The following is a 17,036-nucleotide window of genomic DNA, read 5'->3' as shown; positions in this document are numbered from 1 at the left end:
ATTGATAATGCTGTGGTAGGCTGGTCATCAGTGGCAACACTGATTAAACATTTGTGGGGCCCAAGTCTATTTTAAACCACTAGGCACTATGGTGACCAAATCATTTTAGAATCTAGAAACCATTCAGTCCCCCTGATAGAGGAACCTGCATTTCACATAGTTAATGTGCTCAAGGCAAGGCTTTATAATCTATTTAATAATGCTCCACATACCTTGAATATATCACCACAGCAGTTTTCCCAGCTGCTGATGACAGCCTAACTTGCCTGTTCAGTGATGGACCCTGACCGTCTCCTAGTGTTCAGGGTTTTAAAATAAATAAAATGACAGGGATCTTGAAAACCCATTTAAATCCTTTCCTCTCTCTGGCAGAAACACATCCTGACCATTCCAACCAGATGAAACTGCCTCCTGTTTTTATGTACTAGCAGGGAGTCTCCATAACCTTCCATCAGGCTTTGCCCGGCACTCACAGAGGGCAGAATTCTGGTGGCAATTCCATCCCTCACTGCAGGACCCTGACATTCCGTATTTGAAGCCCACTTCTTTCCTGACCGCTGAGAAGCAGCTCGGAGCTCTCTGCCACGGCTCACCAACCCGGCGGACAGGCCTCGATTGGCCTGGTGGCTGCAGCCTACTCGCGGGGCGTGGTCCGGGGCTGCCAAGGTGTCCAGAACGTGAGGGTCCGGAGCCGCAGCCGGAGGGCCCGAGCGGGGACGCGTCGCTCTCGCGAGAGTTCGCGGGGCGGGGGCGAAGGGGTCTGGAGAGGAGGCGGCGAGGGGTTGCTCCACGGCGGCCGCGGCGGCTGTTCTCCAGAGCGAGCGGCCTTTTCCCCGCCTCCTTTTCCTTCCCCTCCCATTGAGTGATTCAAGCCGTGCGCTTCCCACTTCCGCCCCCTCTGCCTGCCACTGGAAGTAGCGAAGCCGAACAAGTTGCTGCGGCCGAATAGCCGGCGCTCCCCTCCTCCTCCTCTCCTTTCTCTTTTCCTCTCCTTCCCTGGCTGTCGACGTCGTCGCCCCGAGGCCTCGCGACTGCCGAGCCCGCAGCCCACGCCGCGGCCGACATGAGCTTCTTGTTGTGAGTAGCCAGGCCCCGCGCGCCGGCTTTGTTCAGGCGATCTGGGCCGCGGGCCCCCGCCCGCCTTGCCCCGCGCTGCCCGGATCGGGTGTCCCGCCGGTGGGTCTCCGGGAAGCTGCCCCGAGCACTGGCGCTACCTGACCCTGACCGCCGCCGCCTCCCCGGCCCGCTTCGAGCACGTGTGGAATCCACCAGAACGCAAGGAGGCTCCTTTTCTCTGGACCCCAAGTCCCGACAAACCCCGGCTCTGGTGTCCACAGTTCTCCATCACCCCAACCTCTCCCTCCGCTCTTCTCGTGGGCTTGTTTGCACGCTCTGCGTAGATACCTCCTACTCTCTAGCATGACCCATATCCGGACTCGTACCCGGTCTCCTGTCTGTCTCGCCTGCCCATTGCTTTTTTCTGGGTCCCAAGCACAGAAGAAGAGCGTTGTACTTCTCCCCGTCACTCCAGGACCCTTTTAACGTCCCCTCTTAGGTTTTAGGAGTGGGCAGTTGGGGTGACCAGTCCTGTGGATGTAACACACTTAACGTGGCTGTTTACGGGTCAAGATCCCCTGGTGACAGCCTGAGGTCTTGAGGTCTAGAGCAGCTCCTTGCTTCCCTAAGGCTTGCTTCCCTGAAGAATACGGGCTTTATCTGTTCAGACAGCCACCAAATAGAGTCTGGGTAGTGTGTCTTGGTTTGATTAAGTCCACTGGGAAGTTGTTTTTGCAAATCATTTGTAAATGCCAACTTGACGTCACATTTAGTGCTGGTTGTTAGTTCACTTATCGTTTTTTTCCAGACGTGTTGGGGGCGGGGGTATGGGCCTAAAGATGGAATGGCCAGATGAGGGTATAGAGAGAGGCAGCAGTAAGGTCCTCTGAAAACAGGGCCTTACACCCTGGGGAGTTCGTCTTTTGAAGGCTTCCTTGTGATTCACCTATGCTTAATCTGTGGTTTAGAAAGCTAATAAAAACACGAAGATGGAAACCCACCCCATACACTCCTTTACTGTTGTGGAGAAAATAGCATTTAAAGATTGTTTTCTGTTCTGAGTCTCTTCCTTCCCCACCTCCCAAAAGGTTTAGTCATCACATTGGCACCTGAGTCCTGAGAATTTAACCCTTATTTTCACTTGCGCATACGTATGTAGAATATTAATCCTTTTTAGGATGTTTAAGCAAAACTAAGTCATCAAAGAAGGCTAACCGGCAGGTAGACTTGCTAATAATATTTCTAATATGCATAGAGTGACTGGTGGGCCTGGCTTTTGTCATCCTACCTAACACGTTTGAGCTTCTGAAACCTCTTTTTTAGGCTCATCCTGGAAGTTGATTCTGAGTTTGTCAAGTGGTGATAGATGAGAGAACTGAGTGACTTTATGAAAGTCTTTGTATCCTATTTTAGTTTAAATCAACATATCCAGACGTCTCAGCTTGAAGCTTCTCACTTTGAGTGTATTTTACATTGCTGATGTTTGGTTTCTTCAAGAACTTAAAAGCTATCTTCGAAATAACAATGTAGGTGATATCTGTGACTGCTGTTGATGGGCTTGTGTGTTTTGGAACTCGGCTAAATTGGCTGAACCAGGGAAGAACCTTATTTGGCCGAAACTTGGGGATGGACAAAGTTTGAGTGGTATTTTCTTAATACAAATACTATAGTACTCTATTTTTACATGTCTCAGTATTTAATAATTACAGAAATGCAATGGATAAGTTCATTTTCTCCTGAAGCACATTTAGCTAACAAATATCTTGACATAACTAATATACTCCTATGTGGCGCATTAGAGGCTTTGTATTATTTGGGCCACAGTTTTTCAGTCAGGTCACACGTAGTAGTTAATATATACTCAACATATTTAGCCTGACAATCCAAAAAAGTTAACATTTTTCGTTTTGGTTTGTTTCTACTAGTAGTTTAAAATCTAAAGTGAAGATCTCATAGAAATAATTGTCAGAAGTGAAAGAACAAAATTTTGGTTATTTCATCTTTATTATTTGGTATAGTTTCCTTAGTATTATTTCTGTAACAACAAATGAGCAGAAAAAAATAAGAGCTGCAATTTTGGAGTTAAATAACAAATACGTTCCTCCAGTTCTTGGAAGCTTACAAGTAAGTAAGTCTACTATAAATGGATGGAACCGAGGAAATAAGCGCAATATGTGATAGGGTTATAAAGGTGATGACTCATAACTCTTGGGAGCTTTAAAACAGAAGGAAAGAATTTTGGTTAAAAAAAGACATCATTTATTGTGCCAGGCACTGATGTGGGCACTGGATATCATTTGTGAACAAAATGGATAAAAATTCTTGCATTAGTGGAGCGTATATTCTAGTAAGTGAACATAAACATCAAACATTGGTAAATTATATAATATGGTAGGAGGTCTTAAAATGCCATGGAACAAAGTAGAGTAGAGTAAGGAGGTTTTTGGATAGGGTGGTGAAGTAGGTTAGATAATTCCCCGAGGGTGTCCAGATCATCTGCATTAGTGATACCTTTGTGTAGCTTTTGTACAAATGCTCAGAATAAATTTGCACTGCATATGTGGGTCTGACCAGGACAGAACTTTGGTTGTGCTGCAGATTGGCCCGTGTATCTTCAAATTAAGCTAAATTCCCAGATGATGCATACAGGAACTTCACAGGAACCTAATTTAACTTTGTAGACTCAAATCTAAACACCACCTCAGCACCTGCTGTGTGCTAGGCATTGTACAAGATGTGGGACTACAGAGATGATAGTTTATTAAATAATCATCTGTAATAGATGCGATACAGTCATGGGGTCCAAAGGATATGGAGCAATTTGTTCTATTTGGGCTGGAGGAACCTTTCATGAAAGATGTGATGGCTATTTAACGGAAGGTATAACAAGAATTCTCTAAAACAGGACGGAGAAACAGGAGATTTCAGTTAAAGGAAACAGCATGGAGGCATGAAATTGCCTGTGAATTCTCCATTTTCAGGTTTGTACTAGAGGCTGTAGAATTTTGAAGCTAGATGGGATCTAGTAACATAGCTTACTCACCATTTTTGCTAACGTGACAAAATCACCAACTTTAGGTTACTGGCTTAATTATTGGCCTGGGTAGAATTGGATCACAAGTCTCTTGACTTAAGGTTTTTCCTCGCTTGATTATTTTATACATATGAAATTCAGGGAAATTTAGGATCAGAGTGAGCTCTTAACAGTCATTCTAAAGGTGTGTTGAGTGTTCTTTATGTTTCTAGCACTTTTACATTACAAGTCACTTCTGGCTGATGGAATCCCACAGAAACATTTGACTTGGAAAAGACCAAGATGTAATGTCCTAATGGAAGACTATGTGGTTGGAACAGAGTTAAAACAAATTTGATTAATTTTAAAATGGAAGTCTGTTGGAAAGGTTTAGGGATGTGAATGAATATAAACCAAGTTTATTTCTATAAAGAAACAAACAATGAGATAGGCTGAGGAAGAAAGGAAGGAAATATTTATTGAGCATTATGCTGAATAACTCATTTGTCTTTTCAAAAGAGTAGCAATTTAGGAAAGGAGACAGGGTTTTAGTTGTGTTTAATGTGTCTGTCTCTGTCTCCCTTTTCTACCTCTTTTATCTCCCTCCTTCTTCTCCCCGCTACCTTTTCCCAGCATGTTTGTTTTCTAGCAAATGATTTAACTGAGTTTAGTGTCTTTACCTGTAAAAGATGCTGCTGCTGCTGCTGCTGCTGCTGCTGATGATGATAGCTGGCTAAATGCTATGTGCCAGGCATTAAGTGCTTTAAATCATTAACTCAGTTCAATAACTTCCAGGAAACCTCATTTTACAGGTGAAGAAACTGGCAAAGAGGTTAAATAATTTGTCCAAAATTGTATAGCCAGTCAGTGGTGTAGTTGGCAGTGTAGATCCAGAGAGCTTGCTTCGTATCGCCTTATCTATAATTGATAAAATTATATTAATATAAAAAGGTAGCATTTAGATAGGTCTTGTTTTTAAGAGAAATCTTCGGTTACTAGGTATTAATATTGTACTGCTGGGATTATTTTTAAGGGTCACCAAGAATATAATAGTGGAAGAGAAAATAGAAACCTTTAAATCTAAATAATACTTTAAAATTATTTTTTATTTCCATTTTTGTGTAAAAATAATACACGTTGGAGAAATCACAAAATACTGATAAGAAAAGGAAGAAAATAAAAATTACTCATAATCACACCTTCAGAGATAACTTTTGTTTTTGCAGCATAACTTCTTAATCTTTTCTGTCGCAGTTTTGTTTGTGTGTATTTAAAAATATACGAATGGATCCCTACTGTACATAGACCAGGTTTTTCATTTGTAAGTCAGTAGATATACTTCTGCAACTTTTTTTTAAAAAAGATTTTATTGGGGAAGGAGAACAGGACTTTATTGGGGAACAGTGTGTACTTCCAGGACTTTTTGTTTTCCAAGTCAAGTTGTTGTCCTTTCAATCTTAGTTGTGGAGGGCGCAGCTCAGCTCCAGGTCCAGTTGCCGTTGCTAGTACGGGTAACCTTGTGGTTGAGAGGACGTCCTCCAACCAACTGAGCCATCTGGGAGCTCAGCTCAAGGTGCCGTGTTCAATCTTAGTTGCAGGGGGCGCAGCCACCATCCCTTGTGGGATTTGAGGAATCGAACTGGCAACATTGTGGTTGAGAGCCCACTAGCCCATGTGGGAATCGAATCGGCAGCCTTCAGAGTTAGGAGCACGGAGCTCTAACCGCCTGAGCCACCGGGCCGGCCCTGCAACATTTTAAATGGCTGTTGTCCAAGTGTTATCTTAATAGTTTTGTTATCTGACAACCCGCTTTAATATGTTAGGCTTTTGGTGGGGTAAAGGGAGTGAAAGTAAGTATGGTCATATTTGCAGAATTATACTTTTGGGAATTGCAGATATGTGGCTAGCCTTAGTTTACTTTTCCCATCTGATAGAGGATTACTTTTGTTTTATATTACTGAGTGCAAAATAATTACTATGATTATTTGATCATTATTGACTTCTTTTTCCTTGTTGTAGTTGCAAAGTTTCTGTACCTTTGGAGTTTCTGATACATGAAAGCATATGGAATACTTCAGTTGTATATTTGATTAGGAGTATTGAGGCTGAATAGCTATGTGTTAACTTCTTGAAAAAAATGAAAAAATAGTACCCGTTAGGATGTTAATTTGTGCCCTATAGAGAACTTTTAAAAACTCTTCTTCTCACATTTCCATTTTTTAAAATTGAGATGTGATTGGCATAACATTATATTAGTTTCAGGTGTACAACTTCCATTTTTGTTTTTTGATCAATTAAGTAATTTAAGGCCATCTTTTACAACATATTGGATTAAATTATAAGTGTAGCTGTGAAATCTACCTGTTCATTTGCAGAAATGATTTTCAAATTTTATTTTGAAACATTTTCAAATTTTTAGGAAGTTGCAAAGAACAGCACGAAGAATTCCTACATAGTCTTTATGCAGAGACCCCATTTAGTTTCATCAGCTGCTGCAGTAATGTCATCTTTAGCAAAACGATCCAGGCATGAACCATGTGTTACATGTAACTAGTTTTGTGTCTGCAGCCTTCTTCCAACTGAAATATTTCCTCAGTTTTTCCTTGACTTTCAAGACATTTACATTTTTGAGGATTACAGGTCAGTCAATTCGTAGAATATCCCTCAGTTTGAGTTTGTCTGATGTATCCTTGTGGATAAACCTGATTAAGCATTTGGGCAGAAATATCACAGAAGTGATGCATGTTTTTCTTACAGCATCTTATCAGGTGCATATAATGTATGCTTGTCATTATTGGATGTGATTCTTTGATTAAAGGTTCAAGATTCTCTAGTGTAAAGTTACGTCTTTTTTCTCTTTGTAATTAATATTTTGTGGGGAGGTGTTTTGAGGCTATGTAACTGTCCCATTTCTCATTCCATTTTCATCCAGTAGCTTTACTGTCCCATGATGTTTCTTGTCTGAATTATTCCTATGATGGTTGCCAATGTTTTAAATCTATCATTGCTTTTACATTTTCTTGACATTTTTGTTGTATGGAAGAACTTAATCTTTCCATTTATTTGTTTATTTTTTTATATCAGTAGGGGCACATGGATTCCTATTTTACTTAATGAGTTATAATCTGTAACTACCATTATTTATTTTGGTTTTCAAATTGTCTCAGTTGTGGCTAGTGGCATCCCTGTCTAGCTTCTGTGTCCCTTTGAATTGCTCCTGTTTTTCTCTGAGCATTCCTTACTGGCACAACCATGTGCTCTAGGTTTATCTTACATATTTTCTCTGCCCCAGCCCTGGAACTGGCTGTTTCTCTGAGGGCTTTGATTCTGTTCTGTGGAGAATAGTATTTGGAAACCAGAATCTAGGTGATAGGTGTGCACATTACTACAGATGTGTTGCTGTTCCAGGCCCTCTCATTGGACAGTGCTAGAAAATATATATCTATATATATCTATCCATATATTTTGAATGAGTTTACACCAGTATCTGCAATTCTGAGCCAGTAGCACAAGGATCCTTCTAACCTCCTTCCTTTACATATTTTTTACTTTCTTCTTTGTCAGTGAGAAACCTGACTCTTATTATCCTCGATATACTTACTTACCCAAACCTCTGTATATAGCCATTTTCCAAACCCTATCTGGCTACCCTCCTGTGGCTCAAGAACAGCAACCGTTACTGTTGACCTGAGCATGTGTGGGCCTGCTGCAGCCATATTAAGGATGAAACAGGCTGTGACTCCCACTGTGTATAGTATGAGTGTGACAGCAATCTAATTTTTTTTCCTATGAATCCTGTGCTTAGGACCAGTACCTCAGAGATATTGGGAGAATTAGAGATACTGAATATAAAAGGCCTAGTTCAACAAATTTTAGTTATGTGCAGTAGTGATACCTAGCTCATTATCAATATCTCAACAGTTAATAGCTATGATTGTTAATAGCTATTTTATGTAAACACATTAATCATTTCTGATTACTGAAATCAGAGCCAGTTTCTGTGGGTTATATGTATCAGTGCTACTTTGATTTTCCAGGGAGTTTGAAGAAAATAAAAATGAGTTTGAAGATAAGCAAATACTATTTGGCTAATAGTTAATAGTCTAAGTCCTTCATAGCCAAGTACCCTTATTATTACTATTATTATTTGAAAGGTTGAATTTTTCTTTATTGCTACCATTATCTTTCTGCCTAAGTCCTTCTGTTGTTCTGAAATTGAAGTTTGATGAGAATAGTTTAATATCTGTAGTGTTGGATATTAGAAGGAATATGTTTTGTGTGTTTCTTTGTAGAGATAGATAATGCTATAACTTAAATACTTTCTTAGTATTCAGTTGTTAACATGGAATAATGAAGTAGGAGCAATAGGGGTGAAAGTCTTTACTGGCCACTTTTCTGGGATCTCAGTGCTCAGATCATGTTCCAGACAGATGAGCCCCAGCATGACCTTTGTGCTCTAGAAAATCTGCTTGTTTGCTAGTTTTAGATTTAACTACTGAAATAGCTCTTTGTTTAAGAACTCCCTGTGGGTATATTTTTACTCCCGTGTGCCTGATTCCATTCTCCATAACCCTTCCCCACACTCAGCCAAATATTCAACCTACTCTCCTATTTTTAACTCTTAGAAATTTCACTTTTGAGTCAGTGAAGAACAAACCAGTTTGTCAAAACTGAATTCTCTTTGGGCTGGCCTTGTGGCTCAGGTGGTTGGAGCACAGTGCTTCCTTCTAAAGCTGTGGTCGCCATTTCCATTTCCACATGGGCCAGTGAGCTGCGCCCTCTACAGCTAAGGTTGTGGACAACGGCTCTCCCTGGAGCTGGGCTGCCATGTGCTGCCTTGAGCTGGTGAGCGGCCGACCAAAGATCGAACTGCCTCAAGACCTTCTGTCTCAGCGGGGAGGGGGGAGCACAAGGCTCATAATACCAGCATGGGCCAGGGAGCTGTGTCCTACACAACTAGACTGAGAAACAATGGCTTGAACCAGAGTGGGGGCGGAGGTGGAAGAAAGGGGAAAAAAAGACACCATCTGAATTACCTTAACCCAAGCACAGCGTTGTTCTGAGGACTGATGCTGTGTCTCCAGTCTCTTCAATCCTTTAATCAGCCCTTTGTCAACACTGTCAATTTTTAATTTGGGAAATGGCAAGTTATCAAGAATTGAAATAATTTTTTTCAAATTATAGTTATAGCCAAACTATACCAAAAAATATAATTCTAAGTGACTAGATATTTGGGAACCAAAATGTGCCTCAATTGAACTGTATTTAGCTTTATCTCAAGTGGGAACATATTTGTAAGGTGTTGGGACTGTATTGTCTAGTGATAACTATAGTTTCTAGTGCTGTCTTTGTTATTTTTTAATGTCATTTAACATTTAGAGAAAAGTACCACTGTCATTTTACATAGCAACATTGGGAGGAAGGGCTGTTCTTGGCCCACTGGTGACAGAAGGCCGGCGCCAGAACTGAGGAGATTAATATCTGTACATAACTGTAACTCTTGAGAAGTCCACGTTAGACTCTTAAAGTGTGGAGCTTGGGCATCTCCAGAAGCATGTTAGAATCTTGCATGAATGCAAGATTTCAGTCCCCAATCTTTGAATTAGAATTCATTTTAATAAGATGAAAAGCACCTTCAAGTTTGAGAAGCTTTAGATAATGGTAAGTGGATAGATAGCTGTATATTGAGTTAAGTGATTCCAAATAAAGTAAAGAAAAATCCTTGGAATTCAGTATAACACTACCTCATCCTTGAGAGACTCTGTAAGGCCCTGACAAAGATTCTTTGCTTGACCCCAACTTTAGTGAGACTCTTGAACCTTCTTCTAGGCCCATCTGTGCACTTCCTTGTAAAGTCTAGTTTTAGCAAGAAACCTGCTAATCAGTACAATCAGACCCACCCCCCCACCCCATATCTGATCAGCTGCTTTTTCCTCCACCCGCCCCCAGGTGATTGATGTCAGATAACCCTGGCCTGTCTTCAGTCAGAATCCTGTTATCCTGTTAGGTCAGTTTAGCCAGAACCCCCCCCCCCCTTACCCCCAATTTACCCCCAGTGTTTCCTCTTAATAATTTTCTATCCGCTCACCCCCCATCCCCTGCTATAAATTCCCACTTGCCCATGCTGTGTTTGAAGTTGAACCCAGTTTCTCTCCCCCACACTATAAACTCCCATTGCAGCGGTCCCTATACCTATCTCGCTGTTCCTGAATAAAGTCGGCCTCACCATCTTTAACATGTGTCAATAAATATTTTTTTTCTTTAACAGCCATCAAGGAGGTTAAGTTACCTGGTTGTCTTTGCATACTTGTAATTATTTATAATTCTTATTTAAGGTGGTTTCCCCTCTTTCATAGGGCTTGTTCAATATTTTATTTATCAGCATGTTAGCACATTGCTTGGCACATATGTCCTCTCTCTCTTTCATACACACACACACACACACACACACACGCACAAACACATACTGGAGGTGCCAAAAAAAAAATGTATACAGGTGGACACTTTGGTCAACGTTGCTCAAGCAGTAGTTCACTGTAATCAGAAGTGTCTGGATGCTGATGGTAACCACTTTGAGGCACCTCTTGCAGTTGCAGAAGTCAAACGTGATTTGTGTTCATCATTTGTTATCGGTTTATATTGAATATTACAATTTTAAAACAGTTTTCTTGTCTTAAAATGTGTGTACATTTTTTTTGGCACCCTCTGCATTTTTTTTCTCTATATATACTTATTATTCTTTTATCTTCAAACACTCCCCCAGTTAACCTTCGAATACATTCAGATTCTTTGACTTTATCTTCTTGAATAAGTGTCTGTTGGAGCTTTCTAACCTGCTCCAGTCTGTATTGGTTGATGTTACCTAGTCTGGCTGTATAGCTGTTATTTTTGGAATCTCCCTTCACCTTCATCTTGGGGAATCCCTTTGCATGGCTCTTGGTTTGGATTTGTGTTTTGTGAATTTCATGTCCTCTCTCTTGGCTTATTATTTTGGTGGGGACAGATTCACTAAACAATCCTCAGACACACTATGTGGAATGTAAATATTTTGAGACTCAGCGTATCTAGAAATATATTCTGTCTTCATACTTGATTGTTATTATGTCAGAGTCTAGAGTTTTAGGTTGTAAATAATTTCCCATAGAATTTTAATTTTAATTTATAAGGGATCTAAGCACCAGTTGTTGAGAAATTCCAGTGCCTTTATGATTCCTAATTCTTTGAATGAAACTTGTTTTTTTCCCTTTGGACTATTATAGGGTCTTCTCTGTATTATTCTGGAATTTAATAACGGCATCTTTTGGTGTGGGTCTGTTTTCATCAACTGAGTTGGAGGTCTCTCTTTCAATCTAAAAAGGCATTTTTAATTCTGGGAAAATTTCCTGGTTTATTTCCTTGATAAAGTATTTTCTTAATAAAATATTTTCTTGTGTTTCTGTCATATCTTTCGGAATTCCTATTACTTGGGTATTACACCTTATACAGACTGGTCCTTGATTTTCTTTTTGTTCTTTCCCATGTCTTTGTTATTTTATGCTTTGTGTTCTGAGAGATTACTTCTGTTTTATTCCTATTGTTTCTATTATGATTTTCATGTCTGTTACTATTAAAAAAAAAAAGAATTTCGAGAGTCCTGTGTAGTTTTGTGTGTGGTGTGTGTGTGTGTGTGTGTGTGTGTGTGTGTATGGTTCTTATTTCATGAAGCGATATTTTTTTCCTGTCACTGAGGACATAAATAGTTTCTTTTGGAGGCATGGCATTTTTATTCTGCATTGTTTATCCTCCAAGTTGCTTTTGTCCTATCTTGGTGTCTTCTTTCATGTTAGAGGGTTTCCTCAAGTACCTGGTAACCCTTTGCTTTCTGCTTCTAGGACAACTAAAAAGCTAATTGTAATCTCTGTGTACATATGTGTTTGGAGATTATGTCAACTGAGTTTTGCTGAAGGGTGAAATCACTAGGCTGTTTCCTTGAAGACATTCTAGAATAAATATCTTTCTAGGTCTTTAAATGTAGTGTGGTCACATTTGCCAGAAAAAAGCTCTTCTGGTCTTTGCTTGGAGGTTATTCTCCTGGCTGCAAGGTTTTGTAGATCCTGCAGGGGAGGGAGGAGGAAGGCTAGGAGTATCAACATTGATTTTTCAAACTCACCTCATCTTCCGGTGTTAAGCACGATGCATCTGTCTGCACCGATGGCTGTATCCCCAGTCCCAACACCCTCTCTCTTTTGCCCTCTTCATAGAATAAACCTTTACCCTCTAGTCTTTTCTCAGGATGGCGGTAGTACAGAAGCCCATTGAGTAGATTGCATAGGGCTCTGGGTGTAAAGCTCCTTCTTAAATAGTCTGTTAAAGTCTTGTTCCATCTTCACTCCCACTTTCAGAGTATCCTACTAATTTCTGAACCTTTTGTGGGATCTGTGGTGTAAATTGGGTTGCTTTAGGATTAGGTTTCCTTAGGTGTATTAATTCAGTTATTTTTCTACTTTCTAATTTCCAAAATTTTGTTGTCATCTCCTTTTTCATTCTCTTTGTCCTTATGGGATTATGATTTATTTTTTAAATCACTTTATTTAAGTAGGGAGTGGAAGCTAATGTGTATTTTCAGCTCACCATCTTCAACCATCACTCTTCAAAACAGTCTTCTTGTAAGTACTAGTGCACTTTATGGCCATATGCTGTTCAGCATCCACAATTGTGTAGTGTCTGAGTGAAAGGAAATTATGTCACTCTTAAACTTTGTTTTTTGAGTTGTCTTTGTTACTGCAATGTATTAGTCGGTAGTGAGACTAAAAGTTCTTTTCCAATTGACAGTTCAATAACTCATTTTTACAAGAATACATTAACCCAAATTTGAGCTGAAAGGAACTATCTTTTATTTATTAGTAGTCTTCACTGATATTCCAGGTTATTCAGGTTATGCTTCTGAGGTATGCTTTAGCAAATCTCATTTAAAGCTTTAATGTCTTTGACCATACTTACTTATTGGTTAAAATTGATCTCCAAATCAGGAATGATTTCTATTTTATTAAAAATAAACCAGTTAGCTGCATTTGAAATTAGATTTAAAGGAGAAAATGATTAACTTTTATATTCATGTTTCCCATGTTTCCAGTATCTTCCTCCAGTTTCAGTAAATAAAAGAAACAAAGGCTTTTCCCATTTCCCAGGACACTTTATCAGTTTTTATAGGCGTCAACATGGGCTTCTTTATTTTCTTAAGAATATTAATTTAATTAATTGATTTTCTTATAAATGCCATGGTTTTAAACTTTAATATAAATTATGCTACAAATATGATTAAAACTTTTGTTGGAGTCACTGTTTAACAGAAAAAGAATAAACCATAGAATATAAACTATAGATTTTTTTCATTGAATAAAGGACCTGTACTTACTTATCCTGAATGTCTGTGTAGTTTTATCCAAGAGTACATCTATAGGATTAGAAAATAAATTTGGAGCTCATCAGAAAAATTAATGTTGCCATAATAGCTGGAGAGAAAGGAGACAGATTAGGACAGGAGTTCTGTATCTGGGTTTATGAACAGGTTTTAGCACCTCCCTGAATTCCTGTATGCAAAATATTATGTCTCTAGAGAGGAGGTTCATAATGTCTTTCAGATTATCAGAGGCTCAAAACAGATTAAGAACTAGAAGCAAAAAGGTCAGGAAAGAAAAAACTGTTGTGTAAGTATTTAAGAACATCATGGGAGCTATTTCCGTATTATGTACGTCAGAGATAAATCTTAGTAGGTTCAAGTTCATTGCTTTCTTTTTCTTTTGTTGAATTATTATTTACAAACAGTGAAATGCTCAGATCTTGAATATTAGTTCAATTAGTCTAGACAAATGTATGTGAGTATACACTTCTGTAACCCACATTCCTTTCAAGACCCAGAACAGCATTTTCATCACCCCAGAAGGTACTTCAACTTTTTAAAATAAAATCAAAGGTCATTCTTTGTGGGTCTTTGATAAAAGGACACACTTCCACATCACTTCACATAGTTTTAGAGATCCATTAGCTAAATGAGTAGCTCGGCCTTTGTGGAGGAGGAACAGTCTACTATTGCCTACTGTTTGTACTTGCTGCTAGTTTTTGCCCATTGAACAATACAACTTTGATGATCCTTTAGGTGAGCAAAGCACTGGAATGACAATTAGTACCTCAACTCCTAGGTTCTCAATTCTTACAGTTTGTTAATCCTGTACCTTACTTTTCTACAGTGATGAATCAACATCTGATATAATACAGTAAGTGAAAGAGTTTTAATAAAGTTTCATGAAGATAGTAGTTCAAGGAATTGCAACTTTAAAAAAGATCAACAATTGTCAGTTGTTACTGTATTACAAAGTACCTTCTGAAAAAAATAACCCACATGAATAAGACATATAATATCTATCCCTAAATTGCACTTATCAGTTGTTACTGTATTACAAAGTACCTTCTGAAAAAAATAACCCACATGAATAAGACATATAATATCTGTCCCTAAATTGCACATGGTAAGAGGCGAGACAGACAAGTTAACACACAATTCTCATGGTTTGGTACATACAGTAACAGAAGACTGTATAGAGTACAGCAGTACCTGGAAGAAGGCACAGTTAAATCTTTAGGGGATGGTCAGGAGCAATATCTCTGAGATGGTACCTCAGTAGCTTTTTATGTGCAGATTATTGAGAGGATCAAATATAACAGGTAATAACTTCTGATTTTCCATTTGTCAGTACCTTTAATGAGCCTTCAAGTGGGTAGAGACTATTCCAGATTTGTGGGGTCCTTCTTGAGAAAATAAATTTAAAAATATGAAAACAAAATTAGTTAGCAAAGTAAGTATTTAGAATGAGAAAAAAAATCACAATTTAGCAGTTTAATAAAGCATACGAAGTCAATGACCGTCACAAAATGGAGAAAAAATGACATTTTCATTAGTTAACTGCCTGATAGCCCTTAATACTTTTTTGCTTACATTTTTTGATTACATACTTTTTGACGACTTCTTATGTCAACATTTGTAAAATAGGGTTATTGTTTTCTATAGAGAGAATAAAAAGAGTATTTACTTTTTTCCCCTAATATGGCTGATTAAAATGTGTTTATTATTATTCATAGCTTAGAAAAGTTTTGGATTCACAACTCATTTGATTGGTAATGTCGTGTCATATTTTAAGATTGTTATCAGATTAGGGGAATTGCTAATAAGTCTCTTCCATATATGAAGTACAGTGTTCTTACATCTGAGCCAGTACTGTATGGAGCACGTATCCAGATAACTCTGGTCCGGCACATTAGCGTAAATGGTACCAGATAAGGCCGTGCTGGGGTGGGTGGGATATTCTTGGAATTCATTCGTGTATCTATCACTGGTCTGGAAGTGATAGTAAAGTACATGTACCAAGGAAACCGGAACTACATGTATCCCCTACTCCACTTCACTTTAGCCAAATACCCAGAATACCACATTAACCAAAGAGAAAGTGTGGTGGAGGGGGGAGTTAGAGCAGCAGTCTTAACCAGTCACAGTTAGCTTACTCTGCAATTCTTATGCAAACATATGAGCACGGGAACACATTGTTAGGAGTCCTAGTGTCTTGGAAGGGACCCTGCCATTGATGATCCCTGAAGTTTAAAGTGGTAATGTTATGGTAAATCCAATTGTACAGTCTTGTGCTGTAATTTTATGCTTGGATGATTCCGTTTGTTCAATTGTACTACTAACTCTTAGTTTACTCATAGTACGTGTACTTATATGCATGTTATAGTATGTACTGTGCTACTTGTATCTACTATAACGGGGCTTGTTTGTATAAGCTGAGGATACAGGCTTAGCAAATGTTGACCAAACATTTGCTTTACCTTACCATTTTTGACCTGAAGTCCTTTATCGTCAGTTTAGCTCAGCAAACATTGAAGGTCTGTTCTGACCTAGGCCTTCTGCTGGTTTCAGGAGATGTTAACACAGTGATGACTTGGAAACAGTCCTTGCCTATGAGAGACACACGATGCATTGTGAGATAGGAACACCTGATAGTGTCCTGTATGAGCACAGAGAAGGCATCCTTACCCAGCTTAGGCTATCAGGGAAGCTTCCTGAGGAAAATGATTCCTGAATTAATTCCCTAGGGATGTCTAGACAGCCAGTGGAAAAAAGTTAAGCTAAAGGAGTATGAGATAAAGAGGAATAGTCTCCATCTGATTTTAACTTTGTGGTTTTTTTTTTTCCTAGTCTGGCTTGCTTTATTATAAGAATTTAATTTCAAAGCATTTAGACCACAAAACTGCTATGTCACTGATTGCATTGAATGCCTACTATGTTACCACTTCATATTTATGGGCAAATGATGGACTATAGGAATTATAGGCAAATCTTTGCCCTAGTGCTGAGATCTGTATCTGATGTAAAGATTGTTCCATTATTACCGAGGCTGCAGACTTGATCTTTTATTGCTCCCTTTGTAATGGGCTGCGGTTGGGATTAAATGCCAACAGAAATTCTGTGCTTTTTACCTTGAGGGGAAAAAAAAGTAATCCTATTACAACAAGGCAATGCATATTAATTTTTAAAGTATGGCTCAGTTATTTTAAACTATGAGAGGAAACTGCAATGTATTCAGTTATTAAAAATATAAAAACTACCTCCTTCCTTTCTCTCCCCTCCCATAGTCAGAGGAATAGGCTTGCTTAGAATTGCTGAAATGTCTTGCTTTGATTGACCTGTTTATTAGCCAGGGCTTAAGTAGGACAGGAGGGTAAATGACCTGAGACTGAAAATGAAATTTTGCTGTCAGGGTTAGGAAATATCCCCAGTTCACCCGTTACTTCTCTTACTGCCATTAAAATCTTTTAGATTTGTTGCACCGAAGAGAGATGGCTCAATTCCTTCCTTTGATATTGAGAGCAACTGTTCCTTGAAATAAGAACAAGATTTTTCTCCTCTTTCATTTCATTGTTTAAGATAACTAAA

At 39.0% G+C, this 17,036-nt stretch overlaps 1 protein-coding gene across 1 annotated transcript in view; it reads left to right on the top strand.

The window, feature by feature from the left end:
• The first annotated feature begins 878 nt into the window (after window positions 1-878).
• MOB1B (MOB kinase activator 1B) overlaps window positions 879-17,036 on the top strand; it is a 48,961-nt gene continuing 32,803 nt past the window's right edge. The window contains exon 1 of the mRNA XM_019757098.2: window positions 879-1,077. Coding sequence (XP_019612657.1) covers window positions 1,064-1,077 — 14 coding nt within the window. The 5' untranslated portion in view covers window positions 879-1,063. The remainder of the gene's footprint in view (window positions 1,078-17,036) is intronic.

This window comes from Rhinolophus sinicus, linkage group LG02 (assembly GCF_036562045.2).
Source record: "Rhinolophus sinicus isolate RSC01 linkage group LG02, ASM3656204v1, whole genome shotgun sequence".
Classification (NCBI taxonomy): Eukaryota; Metazoa; Chordata; class Mammalia; order Chiroptera; family Rhinolophidae; genus Rhinolophus; species Rhinolophus sinicus.
The sequence above is the reverse complement of the archived record's forward strand: the minus strand, read 5'-3'. Positions and strand labels throughout refer to the sequence as shown.